Source organism: Chaetura pelagica, unplaced genomic scaffold (genome assembly GCF_000747805.2).
Source record: "Chaetura pelagica isolate M959 unplaced genomic scaffold, ChaPel_1.0 scaffold31, whole genome shotgun sequence".
Taxonomy (NCBI): Eukaryota; Metazoa; Chordata; class Aves; order Apodiformes; family Apodidae; genus Chaetura; species Chaetura pelagica.
In genome coordinates, this window is record NW_009952481.1 from 1,603,922 (window position 1) to 1,628,886 (window position 24,965).

At 36.6% G+C, this 24,965-nt stretch overlaps 1 protein-coding gene across 1 annotated transcript in view; it reads right to left on the bottom strand.

Annotated features, from left to right (window-relative positions):
- Positions 1-24,965, bottom strand: part of WDR70 (WD repeat domain 70) — a 133,413-nt gene that overhangs the window by 22,215 nt on the left and 86,233 nt on the right. The window contains exons 10-12 of the mRNA XM_010008752.1: positions 15,845-15,944; positions 9,141-9,225; positions 7,925-8,063 (exon numbers count right to left, since the gene is read on the bottom strand). Of these exons, the coding sequence (XP_010007054.1) occupies positions 7,925-8,063; positions 9,141-9,225; positions 15,845-15,944 (324 nt within the window). The remainder of the gene's footprint in view (positions 1-7,924; positions 8,064-9,140; positions 9,226-15,844; positions 15,945-24,965) is intronic.

Sequence of the window (24,965 nt, forward strand, 5' to 3'; positions counted from 1 at the left end):
AAATTTCAGGCTTGTTCTGGAGTGAGGGGTCAAATCTCTCAGTGTGTCTTCCAGCCTAATCTCTTGTAGTTCTGGAACTTGGAAAACATTAAGTCCACCTGACTTTAGGGATGCATCTTCCCCGAAGAGAAGGGAAACATATAATATTATTTCAGAACAAAATAAATAAATTACTTATTCAAAGGATTTCTATCTGTCTTTAATAAACCACATTAAAATATTTGGATGGTAACAGATAAAGACAGCTTCTCACTACCAGAAAAACCTTTGAATGATTGCTCACTATACCTGTTTGGCTAATGCCACTTCTAAATAACATCAGTAATTAGGAAGGATATTAAAGCAGTGGTTTGCAAGCTTTTATGTTTTCTAATGAAGGTGTGGAACCACTTGGAAACTTCAGATGCTTGGACTCCTGTACAGGAGATACAAATCCAGTCTTTATACAAATCTTCATTATCATGTTTGAAGCAACCCATAGTTTTCAGGGATGGAAAACTTCTCCTCAACTGTTTATGAAATGGACCCCAGCAAGTATCCATACACTACCTTACTGAAAGAAAGGACAATACCTCAAAATATACTAAAAATATCATTATACTGGGCTGCAGAAAAGGTCTATAAGCATTCTAACTTTCAAGCAGCAGAGTGACTCCTGCCTGTCTTCAAGATCTGAATGTATCTAAGAAAACACTTATTTCCCCACCCTCATGCTCTCATACTCTATATTCTGAAACAGCCCTAAATGAGTTTTAAGCAAATGTTTCAGCATTTTTCCCCAGATGTACAAAGAGATATTCTCTCTTCAATTCTATGTAACTGGAATTTAAAGGAAATATGATTTTTAAAAAGAATCAGAAACTAAATATTCTAATCTGAAGCTAATGGCAATCTTAGTGGCAGAAACACCACGATTTCTACATAATAATCAAGGGTCATTAATAATGATGGTTGACATGCAAAATGGAAAGTAAAATCAACCAGCAAAGTTAGAATAACAAGGAAAGCCTTGTACATACATAGGTCTTTTCTTCTCCTATAGTCACACTGATTTCTCTGCACATATCCATGATATATCAGTTACATTATCTGTCTGTTCCCCTCCAAGAACAACAGAAGTTCTGCCTTCTGCTGCTCTATCTTGGAAAGTCTGGTCTGCCTCCTGGATGCAGTTACTAACCAGAGGAGGGGAAAAAACATCGGCTGGGTAGCTCTTACAGGACTGCTGGATTTTTAATAAAAACAAAATAGAATGAAACAATACAAAACAAACAAACAAACCCCCACAAACAAAAAACAACCAAAACAAACCAACAAAAAGAGACTAAGATTCAGAACTATGTCATTTCCAAATGTTTGCAAAGCTGAACAAATGCTGCCAGTTTGCTTCCACCTTGTTTCTTCTTTTGAGCATAAAGATAGTTAACACTCTGCAAGCTCTGATCCCCAAAAAAACCCCACACAATAGAAACTGACTAATATTATATTAAAAATCCACTTTAAACCCCAATTGCAAAGAACTTCAGGTCTGAGATTCCTCTGGAGCTCCTCCAAGGAAAAGAGCCAGCTACAATAAATAAGGTGGGAGATTAGGGAATATCTATAATGTAGTGACCTGCTATCATTAGATTTAAAATACTCATGAGAATACAGTAGTAGAGGAAACAACACTCTTATTTTTCCCTTGTGAAACATGTCTTAGAAAATGTGTGGAAACATTCAACAGAAAAGGGACCAGAAATAGATAAAATTTACAATTTTCTATGCAGAAACCAGAAATATCCTGAAAACATTTTCAGAGGCCAGTAATTTAAAGCAGGATCTCTATACCAAACATATGGATAGGGATGCTTTATCACTTAACTTCCACGGTACAGCTAGAAAATACATTCTTACAGGTGAATTGAGCCACTGAATAACACTTCCCTTTTTTTGACAAACAGAAAAAGTTATTTAATCAAGGTGGCAAACTTTTCTTTGTAATTGTGAGGAAGGCACAATTTTCAAGTACCTGCTCTGTTAAAATTTCAGCTACACTTTCATCACCGTATATCAAGAAACTAAGGTAGACAACCTTTACATGTACCCCTCACTCCTGTTACAGCAGGGAAAATTCTGCATGGTTTATTTCTCTCACATACCTCAAACCTCTCATGACAGCTCCTGTAAAATAAAGTACATGCTGCTGCAGGATATATGAAGGGAAGGACCACATCGTCTTCACATACATGAAAATAGAGAATAAAACCTGACAAGTTACCTCACTATAAAACACATTCCTGTGATTCACCCTTCATACTAGATTTTTTTTTTTTCTTTAATCAGCACAAATACTCTGTTTAAGGTCCATTACATATTTACTTCCTTATGGTGGAAAATGTGCATTTTCCTTTCAAATAAAATAAATGGCTTTAAAAAATCCCAACAAAACAGAAGTAGCATGATGAGGTCTTCCAGAAGTTAAAAGAATTTATTTTTCTTAAATTCAAAAGCTTTAAATCTTAGTGAAATGGGCCACAGTGGACAAGCCCTCTACTATATTACTGCACTTTATAAATAGTAAATGATATCGTATGAGGACAAGGAAAGAAATACTGCCATCCTATATCAACTGTGCATAAAGAATGCTGGAAGTTTCATATTCCTTATTCCTTATTTCCTTTTCACTCTTTAATCTAAAAAGAAGCTTTATTTATAGCTTGTCTCAGAAGACCATATTGAAACATCCCTTAGAGGTAATTTCAGAAGTATTTAATACTTTAAGTTTTGCTTATATCTGAGGACCTATGAAAATACTGAAAAATCCTCCTAACAGAAACAGGTTTCCTGAAACAATCACAAATCTGGATTGTTGCTTATCTATAAAAACCTGTGGGATATTTAAAAAACTGCACATACCATTTTATAATATATACAATCTCATCACCGTGGCTCATTTTTAAATTAAATTATTGCTTATAATTTATAAAATTATAAATATATTTAATATGCCTTAAATAAATTTATAAAATTATAAATTTAAATTATAATTATTGCTCCTTTTAAAATAGCCATTTCTGTCATTGTACAGAGTTTTGTTGGGGTTTTTTTGTGGTTTTGTGTTTTTTTTTTCCAGTGCCCACTCTTGCTTGGCAGTGATGGGGTGTAATACTACTTCTCTCCATATGGGGAAAATGACTGCTCGACTCCTGCCAAAATCAATCTTGTCTGTAATCCTGGGTGATCTGTTTGAACTAGCCAACTGAATGATAGACATGTGAGAGTGGTTCAAGAGGCTACCCACAGCTACTTCAAATTAAACTGACATCAGGGGATATGTTGTGTACTCAACTCTGTTTCCCAAACAGTAGGTATTTTTAACTGCTTCCCATGAAGATCTCATCCTTATATAACCAAACCAAAAATTAGGAATAAACCTCCCCTGCAACTGACAAAGAAATCTCTCTTCCATTCCAGAAAGACTGTGAAGTTACTGACAACCCAAAAGATGAGACCTCATCCCTAGCAGCTACAAGTCTTCCTTCTTCTCATACTACCTAAAGAATGGAAAGGGAAATGGCCTCAGTTTCTGTTCATGTACTCTGTACTCCTGGCAGTTTTATTTCCTGACATCTGTTTAAGTCTCCTCATACATATAAACGGAGTGAAGAAACATTCTGCATTCAATTATAAATCTTTCACATAAAAAAAGCCTCAAATGCTCAAATTGAGAAACTGTAATGTAAGTATTTCTCCTGGACATTCGAGGAGAGAGCAAAAGAACCATTCACAGATATTACTGTCAAGATAGAAGAAATGGAGACAGAAAAGCAATGAAAAAGCTGCATGTGCATAACAGCATTTTTTAAACTTCAATTCTTGTTTAAAAGAGTGGAAAACTGTAGAGTTTAGCATACGTAACAACAGTCACAGTACAAAGCCCTTATACATTCAAATCACACCTGTACACACAGAGCCAGCATAAAGCTGAAGTACTGAATGCAGAGCATCAGCTTCCTTATGAGACTGGGAGAGGCAGGAGCTCCCACCCTGAGTTCTAACCCAATCTCAGTAAGTAAATTACTCTGTCCATAACCTGCAACATGGGTATTTTCACTCCTTGATAACTCATGAAAAAAAACAATCCAATGAGTGCTATTAATTGAAAAATTCCCATGTCTGCACCAAGGTATCTCTATATCACAGATCACTGGGGGCAGAACACGATAGTCAGAGAAGCATCACTGTGCATTTGTTCTGTTCACACTTCCTCCTGCTGGCACACTGCTGCTAGCCAGGGAGAGAGCCCACGGTCTGCATCTTATTCTGACATTTATTTAGTTATTCTTCAAAAAGTATTGCTATTTGTCCAAGAATCTTAAGTTCTCCAGAAGTTCCAATGCATACACAGTGGGATGGCACCCAACAGTGGACACAAAAATACAGTCACTAATGTAGCCCCATATCACGACAGAAAAATAAGAAAGAAATAAAAGCCCAATATGTGAAATGAAAAGCAAATCACTATCCTAAACCCAGCCACAACAGCAGAGACTAAGCAGACTGTTAGTCCATTAGTAAAACCACAAGGTTTCACTCCAGCAGCTCTGAAACAGTAATGGGTTTTCCCATGAAAACTTGAAAGAAAAGGTGAAAAAAGGTTTGTGTGGTATGACGGAAAGGAATGCCAGCAACAGCTTTGGTCAAACATTCCCATTAAATATTTTCCCATTACTCCCTAGGTTCATTCACAGGCCAGTTGCACTGGCTATTTACCAAGGAAGTTTAAGATAATGTTTACTGCTCTTTAGTGTTTTTCAATTTTCTAAGCTTACCAGCATTTGCTTTTTAAAATCCTTGTGAAATTTAAAAAGCAACACATTAAGAGTTTGTTTTCATGGTAGATTTTCTGTTATACTGATCTATATGTTCTACCAGTAATCTGGTATACACTTGTCTTCAGAAAGTCTCATTATTTTCATTTTATACTTGAAATAAATGACAATTTATGTCCTTTTTCTGTAGCAATTTGAACTAAATTCAACTGAAATTACTGAAATTGTTTTCATGAGGAATGAGAGCAGACCAAGCTCTACCCAAGAGGTAGATAATGGTGTACTGGACCTTTTACTACACATATTGGTATAGCATAACTTCATCTACACAATGCCTAAAGAAACCAAAAATAGAAGCATTGAAATTACACATTTAAGCACTAGATAAAGATAGAAAAGGTAAATAAGTATATTTTATTACAGAGGACAAACTGAAGCCTTAGACAACATTTTATATTATCTTTCATCACACTAATTGCTGTCTGCAGTTTTTCCTTGGTTTTCTAACAAAACAGTGGAGATTAGGACAGTAGCCTATAGGAAGCAAGTAATTCCTGCACTGCTGAAAATGGTTTGATAAACTACACACAAGAAATTTATCTACCAATTTATAGGCCAATGTACTGCTTATAAAATAGAAAAGCCCAATTCTGGAATATTAATTTGTTTTTCCCACGCCTTTATGCATTGGTATTTCACCCAACACTCCAATTTGAGAAGAACAAGAAAAGAACACTAACGAGAAAACTGAACTAAACAAACAATAGATCTTGAAAAAATACACTGCTTTCATTTTGTAACACCACTTGCAGTAATTTTTCTTCTGAGATACAGGTCAATATGCTTAACTGTGTTTTTCTTAGATGTGTAGTATTGAAGCTGGAAGCTAGACAGACTTATTGTAGAGGTATTATTAGTGCTGACTCATTGAAAATTATGTCATAAGATCAGCATTACAAGTCTCAATTTTTCACTTATTATTTCCATTATTTTCATTCAATCCATCATATTCAGAGCAGCAGAATGATAGTCTTAAATTTGATAGCTACAAATGAAGAAAAACAGCACTAAAACTCTATAGACAGAAGTAATTTAGTACAGTCTTAAAAAGTACCATATAAATATCAGCACCTATAGAAATATAAAATTATGAACCTGCTAAGATTTTTACACATACTTAAAATTTTAGTACATGAGTAGCCACAGAGAAGTCGCTTACTGACCCCTAATTTTGCTTTTCCAACGATTTTCTAGTGTTGGTTCTCAGCTCCATGTCTCTCTTCCATTTTGAAGAAAAGGAAGAGAAATACACCTCTCACTTCTGAGACAAACTGATAGCAATGCAATATTGTCTGGACTCTTCTGCAGCATTATTTACTTCAGCAATTAAAGAGATACTCTATTTTAGAGAATTAAAGAACCATTTTTCTGGGAGATAAAGTTAGCAAATGAAAATTATATTTCCTTTGAACAAAAAAAGCTAAGTTGGTGAGTAGTAATTCTCATTCTCACCAGTGACAAGGTTCTCATTCTTGCAGCCTTAAAGCTCCAGAGAAGCTTCTCTATGCTGTCAGTGACTTCACCACTGCTAAATGGAGATGCCATCATGACCACATCCAGATACTTAGATTTGTAGGGCCAAATTCATTCCAGGGATGGGGCTTCCACAACTTCCCTGAGCAACTTGTTCCAGTGTCTCACCATCCTCACACTAAAGAATTTCCTCCTAATGTCTAACCTAAATCTCCCCTCTTCCAGTTTTAATCCATTACCCCTTGTCCTATCACTACAAGCCCTTGTAAAAAGTCCCTCTTCAGGTTTCCTGCAGCCTCTTCAGGTACTGGAAGGTTCTATAAGGTTTCCCAGGAACTTTCTCTTCTCCAGGCTGAACAGCCCCAGTTCTCTCAGCCTGTCCTAGGAGAAGTGCTCCAGCCCTTGCATCATCTTAATGGTCCTTCCCTGGAATTTCTCTATGAGCTCCATTTCCTTCTTATGTTGGGGGACCTTAAAAGGGTTTACTGAGGTATTCATGTATTGTCTCAGCAAATGGTTATAAACACTCAGTTATAATACTTGTATCAGAAAGTAGAAATCCACTAGAAATCCTCCACCAGAGTTAATCGGAGGTTTGATATGTTCCGTAGGACAAAAAGATTAAAATCCAATTTGTGCTATCCTCAGGGAAATCTTTTTGTAATAAATAAAACTTCTAATGTCATAAATATTGTATTTAGAACTTATGTTTAACCTAAAGAGGTTTTTTCCCCTCCAGAAAAACCACATGCTTTCTGCTTTGACACAAATTCTGCATTTTTAATTTGTAAGACTGCTGCCACAGAAATTATGAACAAATTCATTTGTAAGCAGACTTTGCTTTAGGATGAATGAGAAGAGAAAATGGGGTTTGAAATTAAAAGTAAATACAAATTAAATCCTGTACAGACAATCTCCAGCAGAAGGAGTTTTGACTGCAATAGCAATTCTGTTTGAATTTTTCCCTCTTCTTTTTGTCATAATTTATAAGCTTACTTCTTATATCACAATATCTTATTAAGCTTTTTCTTTCTGCACAAGCGAATGGGTAGGCAGGCAGCTCAACCAATATACAGACTCTTCTGTATTACAGAATCAGAATTTTAGGTTTCTCTGTTACTGGTGAGATGGCATTTTTTAGTACGGGATTCCTAATTTTGCCATCCTTTTGCCACTGAATTGTTGCAGTTACATAAGATAGAATACATTGAAATAGATTCTATTGTAACCGGAAGCCAAGTTCCAAGGAGAAGCAGGAGTTTTATCACAACATGGCATTTCATGATGAGAAGTGGTAAAAAAAAAACCATAAACGTGAAAATTTTAGGATTTGTGCCTCAGTTCACAAATGTCAAAGGGCTCACAGAAATTGCTGAGAAACGCAAGACATCTAGTGCTTAAACACTTTGTCCTAAGTTTTTTGTTTATTTTCAATTTAAAGGACCCTATTCAGGCCCCTCTGTCTCTTAACCACTGCAAATTACTGTTTAAGTAGGTCATGACCTGTATAAGGGGAAAAACTAATATTATTTTGTTCATATTTTGAAGAGCTGAGAAAATAAAACTCAAATACATACCGCATCTGTCACTTCTATCTCATACAACTTCTGGAATGTCTCTCGATAAAAGAAAAAAAGCTTCCCACTGCCACCACCTTTCTTAACAGAGGTGCCTGTGACAAGTATCTTATCATCTGGGCTGAAACAACAATCAGTCCTGTTGAAGATAACAAATCATCATATCAGGCAAATTAATTATTAATGTGCAGGGTACTTACTTACTTAAATTGCACTCCATAAAAATATTTCTATTTGTTAATCCTTTGAAGACAAGGTTGTTTTTTTAAAAATCTTTTGTCTGCTGTCATCTGTTACTATAGTTATCAGACAGAATTCACAAGTGCAGCTACAGCTGTGCACAGAATGTGCAAAACTGGCAGATTCAATAAAAATCCTTCCTAACAAAATTCTCCTCCGCTCAAAAGTCTTGTAAACTTTTCAACGTGAGAAACAAAATTAAAAGTATTTTCAGATCTGGTTATCAACATTAAGTATAAAGATGCATCAATCCTGAAATCTCTTTCTGATGATGATACATTCTTCAATGACGCAAGGGAGTGTGTTTATAACAGTGGCCAAAAATGTTTGCCTGTTTACCTTTCTAAAAATTGCTAAAAATGCTAAAAATTGCAGTCAAGATTGACCTGTCCATGGCCTGCCTTTCTAAGATCTCTTTTGAAAAGTGTAATTTGTACTTAAAAGCTGGATTTGGCTATGTGACAGCTATAGAAATTCAAGTAATACCAATAAAAGTATAAAATACAATATAGTGTTTAAGTACCGGAGAACACAGTCATCAGTACTTCTAACTTCACAACCTGAATTCATACCATATACCTCCATGTTATGTCTACTTTTTGATCCAGCTTTTTTTTTTTAATTAATCATAGACCAAATAAGAATGTGAGTTACTTATATATCTCCTTACACAAACATAAGGCAGTGAATAGGTCTCCTCCTGAAAAGTTACTAATCTAATTAGACGCAAGACATGTGAGACTGAAAAATGGCATAAAACAAGCAAAGCTGATTATGATTTATCACCAAAAATCAGAGATCTTTTAAAGCAACATGAATTAATAAAATAACCAAGAAACCTCATTGCACAGTCCTCCCTGTGCCATCTTTTCTGCACAGTTCTGGATCTAGTGAGAGCTGAGGAGAACTCAGACTCCCTCCTGTTCAGCACAACTACTGCAGTTTCTACCAGGGGGAATAAATTAAGAGTACTCACATTGGGAAGAAGCTGGGCAGTCTTTCTGCTGAATTAAGAGGCTTTTTAAATTGCCTAATATCCCATATCTTTAAAGTATCATCTCCTATGAAAAAAAAAAAAAGGGACAAAAGTTAGCAATAAAGCATTTAAAGCAAGAACTTAGACACGTGCAGAGAATTCCAACCTCTAATACAAATACAAAAGGAACCTCTAATACAAACACAGAAAGAACAGAGTGATACAGTTGAAGCATTCAGAATGGGAAGGGTTTGGAAGTTTTTTGTCCTTAAATGACTATGAAACTGCAAGGATGAGAAGCTCCACCTGCTGCCCTCCAGTAAATCAAAAACTTCTCAATGGCTCAAGTCCATCATGGCAATCGTTTGTAACAAGAACTGTTATCCACAGTGGAATCAGATTTCCCATACACTGGTTTATTCTGTGTTTATAAGCATTGGTGCTTTGCTACTTGGAGTAAATTTAGCTTTTAAGATAAAAAATAAAATGTTACATGGATGGTCTAGATCAAAATCGATACAAGTTTTATGTATCTGGTTTCTACCTGACTGGACAAAAAGATCAGGAAGAATGGAAGGCACACAAAGTCCTCCCCCTTCTTTAGTAGGCAAACAGCAAGAAACTGCAATGTCAATATGGAGAACAGACCCTGGAATCAGAAACCCTCAGGGAAAGGGAAGAAGGGAAGTAAGTGAACCCACACTTGCTATTACAAAAACTTTTCACACCCCTCCACACCACCTTTGGCCATAAAACCTAAAATGGAGGTTACAGCAAGACATTTATAGCAATTTTCATCTGTGTTTGATAAACATGGTGTGACTGTAGACCAGTAAAAGTCAGGCTGTTTATTCCCTTTCAGAAAGTTATGACATATTAACAAAGTGAGAACTGGGAGGAGGGGAAGCTTAGTTAGTTATTCTCAGAGAGATCCACATCTCTGCTGATCATCCTTCTGGGATATGTATTTCCAGCATGAGATGACCTACAGAATTTGGAGCCTTCCAGCACCTCACTTAGGTGCCTAGACACCTACTTGCATGTACTATCAGTGGCCCAGTGCTTTCAAGGGTGAAAAAAAGGACTTTCAAACAACAGCTCTTTTAAAAAATATCTAGAGATTGGTTTTAGACAGGAAGTTATAAAGTCTTCCTGACCCAGGAGGAAAAGGCAGCAAGTGACCGGCTGCCCACAGACCTGCTTCCTTCCAAAGCACAAACCTTGCAGGGAAGTAATTTTGTTGTCTGGAAGTATTTTTGGATTCATAGCCTTTGAGATCAAGAGCCTGAAGAAGGCCTTGGAAATAAAATGTTAGAAAATAATAAAAGAAAAAAGTAACATGATGTAAGAAAAGAAATCAAGGCCAGCAGTACCCTTTATAGGGAAAGCAGTAATGTGTGGCCTCGTACATCATGTATGTTTACATTAAAGACTAGGATAACTCCTTACTACAAAATATTTTTAAGAAGTGGACAACTTAAATAAATGATGTCTAGAGCAGAGCATATTTCTGTTCATTGGGAAGCTAAAAAATGACAAGAAAGAAAAATGTTGAGTCCCTATTTTGGGAATATCTGTTTTCTTATTGTTTCCCACTAGACTCCATCCAAAGCACTTCAAAGCATTTGGTCTTGTAATATGAACCCTCCCTTTCCTCTCCCAATCCCAAGAAAAAAAAAAACACAAAAAACCCCACCCTTAAAGTCAAGACGTATTTAAAGCAGCAGCACTTTATAAATGTATGCAAAGGATGCCATTTGGCCACTCTGCAAATCTCCCAAACAGGGACAGATCTAAGGCTAGCAGCCAAGGCTGTTCTGTTCCCAGTGGAAATGAGTCTTGACATGATCTTCAAGCTGTAGTCCATCCAGGCTTTAGCAGGAGAGATGCAGTCAGACATTTAGCTATAGCTCTTCTGCTAACAAGAAAATGTAATCTTCTGGTTTAAAAAAATTAGAAGATACTAGGACTCCAAAAGTAGTGTCTGATTTCAAATCAACACTGCCTTACACTGTGCAGAAATAGATTAAGTATTTGGAAAGGGAGAAATGCTAGTAGAATGACTTGGCCAATGCTGTGGAACTCTTACCATCATTAAGAATTTGCACAAACTCGCTTTTTCCAATTAAATTTTTCTGTGATGCAACTGCAGTATTGGTTCATGAATCTAACTGGCATTTGGAGTTGAAAACACTAAGAAAACAGACATACTGTTAACTTTCCACAATCCCAGGGATTTTCTCCAGCAGCATCCCTCCATCATTGCTTAAGGGGCTTCTTTGAGAGCTGTATCAGTTTTGACCTATCTTTAATTACATCATACATGGACAAAAATAGTTACCCTTAAACAAAAACATATAAAGGGAAGAATATGAGGCATTCACAAGAGTCCACTCAGATCATCCAGTGTTTCTCTTTTATGGTGGACTTCTTCAAAGCCTGGTAGGATTATTTAAAGCTTTTACAGCATTTTCAGTAGCACTTCAAACCCTATTCCTTGCCATTTTAATAAAAAGAACAGGCTCTAGTCTGATATGATGAGGTCTCACACCATTACACCAGAGGTACTGTGCACTGCAATTAGCAAGAGGTAACAATTATGCCCTAGAAGCTTCCCCAGCTCTGAAGTCAAAAACACCTCTAGCAGAGGCCAAGCCCATCAGTGACAGTGGATGCACCTCTGTGATAAAGATATTTAAGAACAGGAAAAAGAAACAGTTGAGGAGACTTGCAGGGGAGACAGAAACACCTATGTAGGTACCCAGTCAGTGAGGAAGGAGGGGAAGGAACTGCACAGGAACAGGGATCCCCCCACTGTGATATGGCAGGCTGTCACCCTTTGAGGATCAAGGTGGAGCAGTCTGTGAAGGACCACGGTGGAGCAGATGCAGCCCTGCAGCTCATGAAGGACCATGGTGGGGCAGATGTGGACCTGCAGACATAGAAGGGCCCAAGCAAGGGGAGGTGGCTGTGCCTGAAGAAGGCCATGACTCTGTGGATCGCCCGCACTGGAGCAGTTTGTTCCTGAAGAATTGCACCTTGCGGGAGTGACTCATGCCAGAGGAGTTCAGGAAGGACTCACTCCTGTGGGAGGGACCTCGGGTGAAGCAAGGGAAGACTGTGAGGAGTCTGTCCCCTGAGCAGGAAAAAGTAGCAGAGATGGCACTGAATCTGCATGCTGTTCATAACACTGAAGACAAAAAAATCCATCAAACTAACAGCTGTACCTAGATTAATGGAATTAATTAATTCCTTGCTTCATATTCTGACAGAAATTAACTGCAAAACTTTTGTACACACCAGAATTCAAAAAAAGGTTTTAAAAATTTTTTACAATAAGAGCCCCAAGTCCAGTTCTAATGCTTACCTCTTCACTGCTAAACCAAGAAAACAGACCCCAAATACTGTCTTCACTGTATTTAGAAAAAACTGCTTTCATGGTTGAAAGAGTGCAAAAATATCACTTTCTTAAGTTTCTGTCAAGTTGCCACCTAATACCCAACAAGAGTAAGACTGGGAACTCTCATAAACAGCTCTTCAGCTTTTCATTTTCCTCTGTGCTTGCAGCTGAGCCCTGCCTCATCTCTCTTACATCCAACACAGAATCACCATCTGATGCAGGAGAGCCAATCAGGCTTCCAGCAAAAGTCCCCATTCCCCAACTATCCCCTCTTTGATCCTCAGCACTTGGCAAGCTTATTAATCTATGAATGCTGGATCAACATCTGCTTTTGTTGGTACAGATCCAAAGCAATACTCATATTAAAGCACTAAACAAACAAGTCAAAATAAGGTATGAATCCCTCTTATTCTGTAGCATAGCACACGGAGAGGTTCTATTTTTTATTTAAAATTGCAGCCCTGCAGCTCATGAAGGACCATGGTGGGGCAGATGTGGACCTGCAGACATAGAAGGGCCCAAGCAAGGGGAGGTGGCTGTGCCTGAAGAAGGCCATGACTCTGTGGATCGCCCGCACTGGAGCAGTTTGTTCCTGAAGAATTGCACCTTGCGGGAGTGACTCATGCCAGAGGAGTTCAGGAAGGACTCACTCCTGTGGGAGGGACCTCGGGTGAAGCAAGGGAAGACTGTGAGGAGTCTGTCCCCTGAGCAGGAAAAAGTAGCAGAGATGGCACTGAATCTGCATGCTGTTCATAACACTGAAGACAAAAAAATCCATCAAACTAACAGCTGTACCTAGATTAATGGAATTAATTAATTCCTTGCTTCATATTCTGACAGAAATTAACTGCAAAACTTTTGTACACACCAGAATTCAAAAAAAGGTTTTAAAAATTTTTTACAATAAGAGCCCCAAGTCCAGTTCTAATGCTTACCTCTTCACTGCTAAACCAAGAAAACAGACCCCAAATACTGTCTTCACTGTATTTAGAAAAAACTGCTTTCATGGTTGAAAGAGTGCAAAAATATCACTTTCTTAAGTTTCTGTCAAGTTGCCACCTAATACCCAACAAGAGTAAGACTGGGAACTCTCATAAACAGCTCTTCAGCTTTTCATTTTCCTCTGTGCTTGCAGCTGAGCCCTGCCTCATCTCTCTTACATCCAACACAGAATCACCATCTGATGCAGGAGAGCCAATCAGGCTTCCAGCAAAAGTCCCCATTCCCCAACTATCCCCTCTTTGATCCTCAGCACTTGGCAAGCTTATTAATCTATGAATGCTGGATCAACATCTGCTTTTGTTGGTACAGATCCAAAGCAATACTCATATTAAAGCACTAAACAAACAAGTCAAAATAAGGTATGAATCCCTCTTATTCTGTAGCATAGCACACGGAGAGGTTCTATTTTTTATTTAAAATACACTAGACACAGGTAGCACATTTATCCACACCAAGGCACCAAATTTTGGTAGTCTTACAATCTGCAAACACAATCAGCTTTTTATATAGCTTAGAGAGGAGTGTGGTAGATTAATCATAAGTCAGTGAAAGTCTCTTCAACATGACACAAAATTCGAAGACAGATGAGGAAGAGCAGGCAACCAAAGGTGCCACAAGCAATAAAAGGTTATGTATGTAATCTCTATTAATAAATGTGAAACATAGGAGAATTTACATAAATGGAGCCTTCATGACAGCACTATATTCCTCACGTAAATATTAACTTTGTTTACCATTAATATTTAAAAACATACCAAGGTTTCTCATTAGATCTTACAAAGTATGACTGTGTGAATTTGGGGGTGGGGAGGAAAACACCACTGGCAGACAGATGCAGTATTTCACTAAGCCCAGAACAAATAGACAGATGGTTCACTTACTTTCCAAGGAGGAAAAGGTTCTCATATAGCAAGTCTCTGGTTCAGTTAGAACCAGCAAGGTTGAGAGTTTTTCCCTCAACTGCTTAGGACTCCTTCATGGAGAGTACACTGGCAGCAGAACTCTGGTTCCTGAAGCCTGAACAGCAATTAAGAAACAATCCAAGTGCCATTAGCACACCCTAATAAGCTTAGGGCTGTCAAGGACAAGACTACAAGCATTTTACTCTGAAAGATGTGATCTGGGGAACACGATGCTTGGAACCTTAGAAATGTGTCAAGACATACTAAGAAGTCAAGAGAGGTAACACCCAATAGCAGCTACATGTATCTCTGTAAAAGCCACCCAGTGCCACTCTGTGCATCAGGATGAGGGGGAGGACACAAAGCAATCACAACCTACAGCCCCTGGCTTGGAAGCACATCCTCTGCTTCAGAGCTTTTGCTGTCTATGAATACCTCTAATCTAGTATTTTGATTTTGTATGTCATTTCATCCTCTCTACCTACAAAACTGACCAGATGTCCTGTACATATGCTAGGCACAATGTTAGCCAACATTAACATATACTGCTTCTCCCTAGGCCTGTTTATTTGGCCTTGGGGCCATGCTAATGCATACACACAGCTTCTGGTTACAGCTGGTTTCCATCCAGACAGCTCAGTTGTGTGCTTGCACCTGTCTGTAAAATACTGGATTGACAAAGCTCTGTATGAAAAGCTGTTTTAGGCAGACACTATCCTATCCAATACCTCTAATACCAGAGTGAATGAGTCTTCAAATATATCTTTGCCTTCTCAAGACTTGTTCTGTTATCTAAAATTTTTATAAAAAAGCTTTATCCAGTTTAAAAAACAAGCTCTTTTTTTTTCCTTTCCTGTAGACATTTCAAATTTTTTTCACCATTCAAGTACATCTTGGGCCTTCACTTCTAGACATCATTTTGATGTCTGTAATGTGAATTAGACAAAAATTCCAATTAGAACAGAAAAGGACATTGTCTAGGAAAGCTGCTTGAGAAAACAGTAACTCAGAACAGAGTTGAAAAGTAGTAATCTTCCTGGAAAGAACGAAGTAACTGAACTGATCCCATTTTTAAAAAAAATTAAGCTAATAATTTCCTTTTGTTGTATTATTAATGCTAGTCAAAAAGACAATAAGGAACGGTGTAAAATAAGTGGCAAAGTTATCTTAGAATATTCTTTAGCTGACACAAAATGCACTTTCAGAAACACAGTACTGCATGGTTTATCACAATAAAAGATGCAAATTGTGAAACATTTCAGGTTTAAATCACTACTATGTCTTTTCACTATCTTACCTCCATTGATTTCATTTAATGATGATTTGTTTACCGAACCATTTCACTTAAAAGTAAAATTCTCTTGCATTCAACACAGCAATAGGCTGTTTCTATCACCTACCTCCCCTGCTGGCAAGGACAGTCCCATCATACGAAAACGTCAAGCTTGAAGTATCAGTGCCTGGAGCATGGGCTTGCCTGCAGTGGAACTTTGTGTGTACCTGTTTGTCAAACAAATAAAACATCAGAAAATTTGCTTATTTCAAGATGGTACAAATATCTCTTCTTAACATTTTGTGTACTCTGCTGTTATTCCTAAACTTAAGCAGAAAACCCTGAATGTTTAGCAAGTACAGAAGCTAAATACTTCTATGGCCTTTTAAGAATGTCATTTATGTTTCAGAGTAGGCTTTTATAATAAGAGCTTGAATGCAAATTTCACTTTTTCATAGGTTTAATTGTACACTCTGCATTTACATAGCATCAGAGCTCTTAGAAAACTCTCCCTAGCACTGAATAAAGGTAGCTACTCCTGGTTAAGATAAAAATACATTTTAAGACCATTCCCAATGCTTTACTAAGCAGGCTTATCATTACAAAAAATACAAAAATACAATATACATACCTTGGAAAAGACTTAGAAGATGGATTGGAAGAATTTACTTTTGCCAAATTCAATCCTTGCTAAAATGAATGGCTTACATAACAGAATATAGCTCAGATATTCTAAGGTTTCTGTTCCATTTAGTTGCAACAAAATTTAAGTTTGGGAATGACATGTTTATTTTAAATTATTTCTGTTTTGCTTATAAACCTAGACAAAGGTAGAAATTACTTTCAAATTACCATTTTGTTATTGTATAGAGCTGAATTCTGATTTATTACCTCACTACTTAGCAAAATCCCTAAAAATACTATTAAAAAGGGTGGAAGCTCAAATTAAATTTAACCACTTCCGTTCCTAGCCAAAACCAAAGGTCTCAGATGAGAAGGGAAGGAAAAATGGATGCAAAGGAAAAAGACAGAAACAGACATGAAGTTATTTGAGACAGGTTAACTCATTTTTAACACCTAGGAAACTGCACTTCTCATCTTCCTTCTTTTCCTAACAGCAAAGTAATTAAGGTAGTTGTAAAATAAAGCACCCAGGAATTACAAGTTGCCTGTGCAACTCTATCTCAACGTTCCATCTGTAAAACTAGGATTAAAACAGCGTCCTTTGTTTACCAGTCATGAGTAAATCAGAAAAATATACAGGAATATATTTTCAGAGGAGGGTTTGAACAACATGCTGCAAGTCAGACCTAGAATCACATTTTGAACAGTAGGAGGCCAAATACTGAGCAGTTGCTTAGTGATTACTATTCAGTCTATGCATGAAAGGTGAAACAGTGCTACAGAATGAAAAAGAAGGATTTGATCATTAGACACAAACACAGACTGTATTAAGCTTGCAAAGGAATCCTCAGCTACTGTATCTTCTAAGTTTTGACTATGCACTTTTAGACTAAGGCTCTTTTCATGGGCTATTTTGTGTGTAAAAGACCCAAGCTAGTAAAGTAATTAGTGTTGTTTACACTTTAAAATAGTTGTTCTAAATTTGGTCCAAACGCTAGAGAATCTTTGTGTGATGACATTACTAATGATTCCAAGCTTGTTTTGGTATGCAGTCAAGTTTTAAAAGGAGTCACAAGTCATTCCCTCCACAAATGACTTCAACAAATGAAGGAGGATTCAAACACCAAGTAAATGCCTCTTACAGTATTTGGAGATAGAATGTTATAGACTACATTTAGCCATAGTACTTGTTTTGAAATCGCTGTCACTGCTAGCAAACTGCATATTCTGGAGAAACTCTGTGAACAGACTGTGGTTTACAACTGCATGTCTTTGGTGGGGGTGTTTATAAATACTAAGAAACATATTTTATGCATCCAATTACATAAAATTTTCCAAGTATGTGGTAATATACAAAGGATAAACTTTGAATTGCCTACCAGGAAATAAATTTTCTGTAATTCATTAAACACAAACAAGCAAATAAAACTATGAATTTTCTAAGAAGGACCCTGGACACTTGCAAAAAAAATCATAAACTGTTGATAATCACACCTGAAAGGAGACAAATATTATACTACAGTATTTGGCTATTTCAAATAAATGGGAAAAACTTCATATGAGCACCACAGCATTTGCCTATTCAACAGTCCCATTCCTCCCTGGCAACGTCAGACTTGTATTAAAATATCAGGTTTTTTATTTTGCTGCCCAACTTATTGCAAGGGACATTTTTTTCCTCTTTGTTCATTTTGTCCTCAATCAATCTGAAATTCTTTCCTTTTGTTTTGTTTTGGTTACAAATTGAAATAAAGAAAAAAGATTTGGGGTCCCAACAATGCCTTTTCTTTTATGTTTTACCAGAAAAAAAAAACCATTGCTAGACAGATAGACAGATGGACAGACAGTAAATCATAATGTTTCAGGATTTTTTGTTATTTTTTTCTGTGGTCAAAGATACTGATTTTTATTTAGCATGAACTTGTGAATCCAGTAATAAAACCTAAACTGTATCTTTCAGGAATTAAACAGCTCACTGTAAGTATGAGAAGGCTCCTTAGTGGGTGACAATCAATTGGCTATACTTCAGCTAGTTCTTACCCTTTTTCAACTGTCCCATTGAAAAAGAAAAACAGCAACATACAGTTATCCCAGACTCACACATTACTTGCCCCTTAATCACAAGAACAAAAACAAGAATAAATTTAGCCCAAATCTATCCAGCTTCCAAGCCTTAGGCTTTCATGCCAAAGGAGACTCATCTGAAGAGGACAGTAATATTGCATCAGCAATTCTGTCTTTAAATACAAAATCACTTACATTACCAGTAAAAAGATTGTTTTCCTAACTTCGAGCTCTGCAAGCCTGCCCTCCATATATTATTCTGCAAAGGAATATAACCCTGAATTGTAATACTAAATCATATATTCTAAAATGATTGAAGGTTGCTCTAAAAATGAGAGAAGGTTGAACAAGAAGTTTTTACATAGACTGGCAAATGTTTATTGCAATTTCAAGAAAATAATGTGTTTGGCCTCTGGCCTCAACATTTTTAACGGATGTCTAATCTTGCTAACAAATCATTAGCAAAAAAACTGTTATCAGAGTTTCTTCCTGGAATGACATGAAACAATGGAATGGACACAATTCAAAAATTTTATTCTGGAAGGGAAGAAGTGAGCAATGAAACACCAGATAAAGATGTAAAGATAAAGAGGGCAAAATGTATCTACATTTCTTTCTCATTACCATCTCCTTTTGTTGCAGAGGTGCTTGCTGTTGGGAATTATTAGTCATGTGTCATACAAAATCTGGCAAGTTAATCACCCCTTAGATTTTTTAAAGATTTAGTTATTTCAGCAAATTTTGCAGTAGCACACTCTATCATCTGCAGCTTGTTTGAAGGCTTTCTAGCAAGTAACTCCAGTAATGTAAGCAGTTTCTTTCTCGCTCTGTATCAGCACATATATTTTTGTTAAGCAATTACAGATGACTGGACTTGTGTGCAACACAAAATGACAGGCAGAAGACATGAAGCAGATGTGAGAAAAGAGGCAGTTCCATGTATCAAAAAACCTAGGATAACTGATAAACATCATGGTTTGCAGTATTACTGAAGACATCATAGAATGACTGGAGCATCAGAAATTAATACCCTTTGTTCAAAAATTTGCATGGACTGAAGAGGACCAGTAGGGGAAATGAAGACGACAGTGGCCACAAGTGTTTTTCAAAAGTGTTTATCACAAAAGAATGACCTACAATAGAGCCAGATTGTTGGAGTTCTGCATCACACAACTGTTCTCCTTCTCCTGAATTCTAAATAAAACGTTCTAGGGAAGGCAGTAGCTAGAGGTAGCTTGTCACCTCAAAAATTCAAGACACATCTATAAAAATAACAACAAACCCCCTAACTAAAGAAATTTTTGAACTTTCCACATTTTCTAGGACACAGTATTTCACAGTAAATTGACACTTCCCAAAGATTATAATGCTTCTCCTCCCCTGCTTTCTTCTTTTAAAACAATGAATGTCCCAGTCACAACACTCTTCTTCCTTCTTGTTCCTAACATCCTCAAGATATGTTTAGAAGCAGAGGCAGTAAATTAAAGAAGGCCTTGGGGAAAGCAAGACCTACACAGATTCCTATATCCATCTTGCCCTGTATTACAGATGCGTAACAAAATTTTACTCATTTATTAGTGTGAACACAATCAACCATGCAACGACACTTGTGTCTACAGCAAAAGGAACTCTAGCCAATACTGAGCGTGCCACTAGCCATGTCCAATCTACTGCAGTTTGCTCCAGGACAAGGTAGGTGTATTCTGAGAATGAAAGCTTATGTCTAGAGGTACCTCCCATGCTTGCTTACCAGCTGTTCCCCCTCTTTCACATCAAAGACTGTTTCCAACACTCTTTGAGAGAGCCTGAAATTAGGTTTTACACTGGTTTAAAATGTAAGGCAGAAGGGCAGAGATGCCAGAAAGGCAAGTCCCAAGCCGTGCATGGCTGTATGAGATTTAAACAGGCCATTCCACCCAACTAAGATACTTTCAGCAAAATAAATTAGGTGACACTGACAAAATTCAGCTGCAAAAATGTTACTTTTTGGTAGACATAAAAGCCTTTCAAGATAACATATTATCACAGGCCAGTCTCAAGGTGACAAAGGCATGAGCTATAAAGCTGCAAGAAGAAAACAAACAAACCAACCAGAAACCTTCTTTTTAGCCACAACCGAGCAAAGTTGTTCAGGTCTCTCTTGAAAGTGATCCCAGAGACAGCAAGCAATCTCAGAGCTGTGATCACAGCTGACAAGACATACAGGCTCCCAGGGCACAGGTTACACTTTCCAAATGGCTATTTTGCCATTCCTCCTTTGGTTATCTCTACTGAAGCAAGCATATTTGCTTTGCTCTCAATTATAATCTAGAAAAGAAACATAACTTTACTTTCTGGGTTTAGTGTATCACTTACAAATTATCAGGTCTACATATGCCAGCTGAATTCAAGAATTTATCAATTTTTTTCCTGAGCAGGCAGTTGCAGACTATATCAGATGCTTTCTTTAAGACTCTGTTAACATGATCCCTGGGCTTTCAATTTATGTGACAGCTCTTCAATGCCACTTCCCGTGATGTAGAAATGGATGCTGTTTCAGTAATGACCATACTGATGCAAAACAAGATTAACTTGTGAAATTTGAGGCTTTAGTGTTTACATGATTACACGGTTACATGAGTTACGCTTCTTGATTTTCTAACTTGGTGTCATCTATGTGTATCATTAGCAGACCTGAAGCACTCCTTCCTTTCTCTCAATCCTAATTAACCAATTATGAATACAGTAAGCTAATTTTATTTGCCATAACTAGGACATCTGACAGGTAATTGTATTTACTGTCTTGTGTGCCCATTATATTCACATTTGTTGCAACTAAGGCCTTTTTCTAGGTGGAGGGATGATATTCTAGGAGAGACAAGTCTTCGGGATTTCTTTAACTCTCACATGCAACGGTGGTTGAATACCCTCAAAAAATCTTTTACATGTGTTTCACAGAGTTTTCCTAGTTATTTGCAATTAATGGACAGGGAACAAACGGCTTTTTTTAAAAAAATAAATATTCAGCCCTTTTTCTTGAGCAACTGTAACTGTGACAAAAAACTTACATAACCAGGGAAAAAAAACAGAAAATACAACAGCTCTGTAACTCTTTCTAAAGTTTCTTCAACCCTTTGCAATGAATCATGCATTATACCATAGAACTATGAACAAGAACACAAGTGTGAAGTGCTCAGAAAATGCTGGGCTCATGGAACGTGATATTCTTCAAAGACAAGATGTACAACAGTGTAGCAAGTCAAGGTGAAAAATGATTGAGCATTTTGGTAACTGCAATAGATAGAAAAAATGGTTTTCTATGGGAAAAAAAAGAAGTCTAACATTTACACAGAAGGCAATGAGGCACAGCACCTGATACACTTGACTATATGCCGTTTCAGACAAAATAAGGAAGCAAGCAGGCTGGATTGCCTTAGGCATGTCTCTGAACCACCATAGGGTGATAAGAAAGTCCTTCCTTATCTGCCCGTACTCCCTTCACCACTTAGAGGATTAAATTTCTAAGAATATTGCTCACAACAGAAACAATTCCTTCTTGTTTAAGTAAATTTATCAAGAAAGATTTTAGAAAGATGGTTTCTTAACAGCATTGCTAAATATTTGCCTAATGGTTTGAAAATGAAACCCCAGCTGAATGCTTGGCTGCACTGTCAAGCTTTATATTTGAGAAAATAATCTATCTTGGCAACACAAACGATAAATATTACTAATAAAAATAGTGTTTGGAAACTATTCAGTTGGCTTCCTTTGGGGATTTTTTTACACTGCATGAGAAAAACATACAAGGAGTAAAAGTAACATTCCATTGTATCTTTTCATAACTTATCTAAGCCATCCCATGCTACCCTAGCATATTTATTATTTTTCTCCTTTTTACTATAAATATGGCTTCTGTAAACAAAACAAACAACTAAACCAAAAAGCCCAAAACCCTCCCCTTGCCTCTATCAAAAATAATCTCTTAGACTCGCCCAGATGTTGAAGGTTCCTTCACCTTCCAGAAAATAATAAAATCTGATCAACATCATTCTGTAAAGATGTCATTAATAAAATAATAAAGATTTACTAGAACCTTATTGGAAGTGCACAGACTGTTTCAAATTGATCTAGTCAACATCAAATGTTTCATGTTGATTAAAAGGAACCTTTTGCCCACCAACAATAAAAAAGAAAAAAATATAGACAGAAAAATATAAAGAAGCTAGAAAGATGTCAACAAAAGTCAAATGTCATTAAGTTATTACCACAATAATTAAATATAATTTCTCATATTACTTCAGTTTCCAGTGCTCCCAAAGCTTTGTATCCATTTCAGTGATCTTATAGAAGTGCAGTGTGAATATAGTGAAATATAACTGAAAATACACAGAAATTCACACAAAGCTAATGTTTCTGGTTTAGTAACACTTGATCCTAAAATGTTCACAATGAGTCAAAGGCGGCTGTAAAATAATTTACTTACTTGTTGAAAAAAAGTAGTTAAAATATGTATAGTAAAACAAGATGTGTGTATTTCTCAAAGAAGTAAAGCCTCACTATACTTCTTGTAACACATAGTGAGCTATTATTTCTCCTATTTGATTCTTCTGATAAAGATATGCTGCAAACGGTATTTTCTCTGCTTATGAATTACAAAAATACACAATTTTAACACTTTGTTTTACTTATTGGGTGGAAAGGCAAAGAGGAAGAATGCATCCATTTTTTTGCCACATGAAGTAATTCAGTGGTGAGTGCTCTTAACTCAGAGACTCAGTGGTTTATCAATTATGTTGCATAAAGTGGCTGAGATCATTGGCTCAGTGTACATAAGACTGATTTTCCTGGACCATACATATGTGACTCTAGAAAGTTAAAAATGCCACCATCATTCAGCAAAACAAGTTGCTGACAAAAGTTTGTTTTGAGAAGTTTAAGAAAACTCACTTTCAGATGGTGGGGCACACGCATTTTTATTAACCAAAGATATTAATAGTAAAGATACATTGTTATTAAACTGCAAGATGCAGAGTTGCTAAATGCCCTCAAATTCTCTTACTTTTAACTCAAGAGTTTTCCCTGATTAGTTCAGCAAGTTCATGGATTAGGCTAGAGAGTTATGTGTGAACAGAACATGTAAGTAAGAATCTGGCTAGGAAGGAAAAAAAAATAAAAATCAAAAAGCTAACTGGAGCAAATTTTATTTTCAAGTAATATCCCGGTTTCATGATCACTTCTTTGACATTGCTTTTTTTCTCACACTAGTTTTATATAACTGATTAGTTAAATAAGCAAACAAAAACCCTTCACATTTTTAAGCAAAAATTGTCAAAGTGGAAAATATTTTTAAACATTGTTTTCTCCAAGTAATTTATATTAACTGAACACAATGTTCCACAGAGAAAAGCAGTAAAATCTTACTTAGCATCAGTCTATAAATCCAAAGATACAGACAACAAATACACTGGTTTTACATATAAAGTATTATAATGTTAATAACTGTTTCTATGCATACAATATACTGTTGCAGAAAGCTCTTTTGACAAAAGTGGATTTTTATATTTTTTTTCAAATACAAGAAATTACAACTGAATAGTGCATCTGAATTCATCCAGTACTTAGCTCAGAAACAACATACTGTCCTAAATAACTAGTAGCTTAGGTTTTGTGGTAGCATCAGCTTCAACCCCCCCAAAGCCCCTAAAATCTTTCATAAAGATACTTTGTAAAATAAGTTAAATTTAAAACCCAGACTTCACTTCTGCAAGATGAGGCTCTGATGTACTTGGATTTGATTTCTGAAAATCTTTTAATACCTTTTAGAAAATGTGGCTTACTGTTCTACAGTGAAATTTCTGCATATATTTCAAACATTAATTGATTAAATAGATTATTTAAAAGATTACTGTTGAAATATGAGAGGATAGAATCCTTTCATTTGGAATTAACATCCTTAAATCAATTAATCCCTTCTGTCAAAACTCCCTTGAATCACCCACTTTTCACCAATTAGCTTCCTGTTTCTTTCTCTCTCTCCATTACACTTTTTTACACTTTGGCTTTTTCATCCAATATTGCCTTCTCCTCCATCCTTATTCCTTGTTAATCCCACTTGAATTCCTTCCTGAGTCTCAACAGAATTATCCCTTGCAAATCCAACAATCAATGCTACTCTACGCTTATTCTCATAAACCTTGGGAAAAAGTGCCTATTTTCTACTCCCCTTCTTCACTGTTTTATAAGGCCCAGTATCTCCTGTACACCTTTTACATGCTTTGTCCCTTCTTTACTGGTCCCTCTGGTGTGTGATTCTCTCTCTTTCTCTTGGTTTCACTGCTCATTCACCATTACTCAATCTCCAAGGTCACCAAACTTCTCACTCAACAATTTATTTTTGAAAACTTTATTCACAACCATGACTACCAATATTTTCATGCTATTAAACTGTCTTCTTCTATCTGCTGAACATCTTAGTTCAACTTGACATCACTTTGTGAATGATTAATGGGCAACGTAACTTCAAAACAAGGGAAGCTGGGAGAGGGCATCCTCAGCTCATTCCACGCCCACCATAGTAAGGA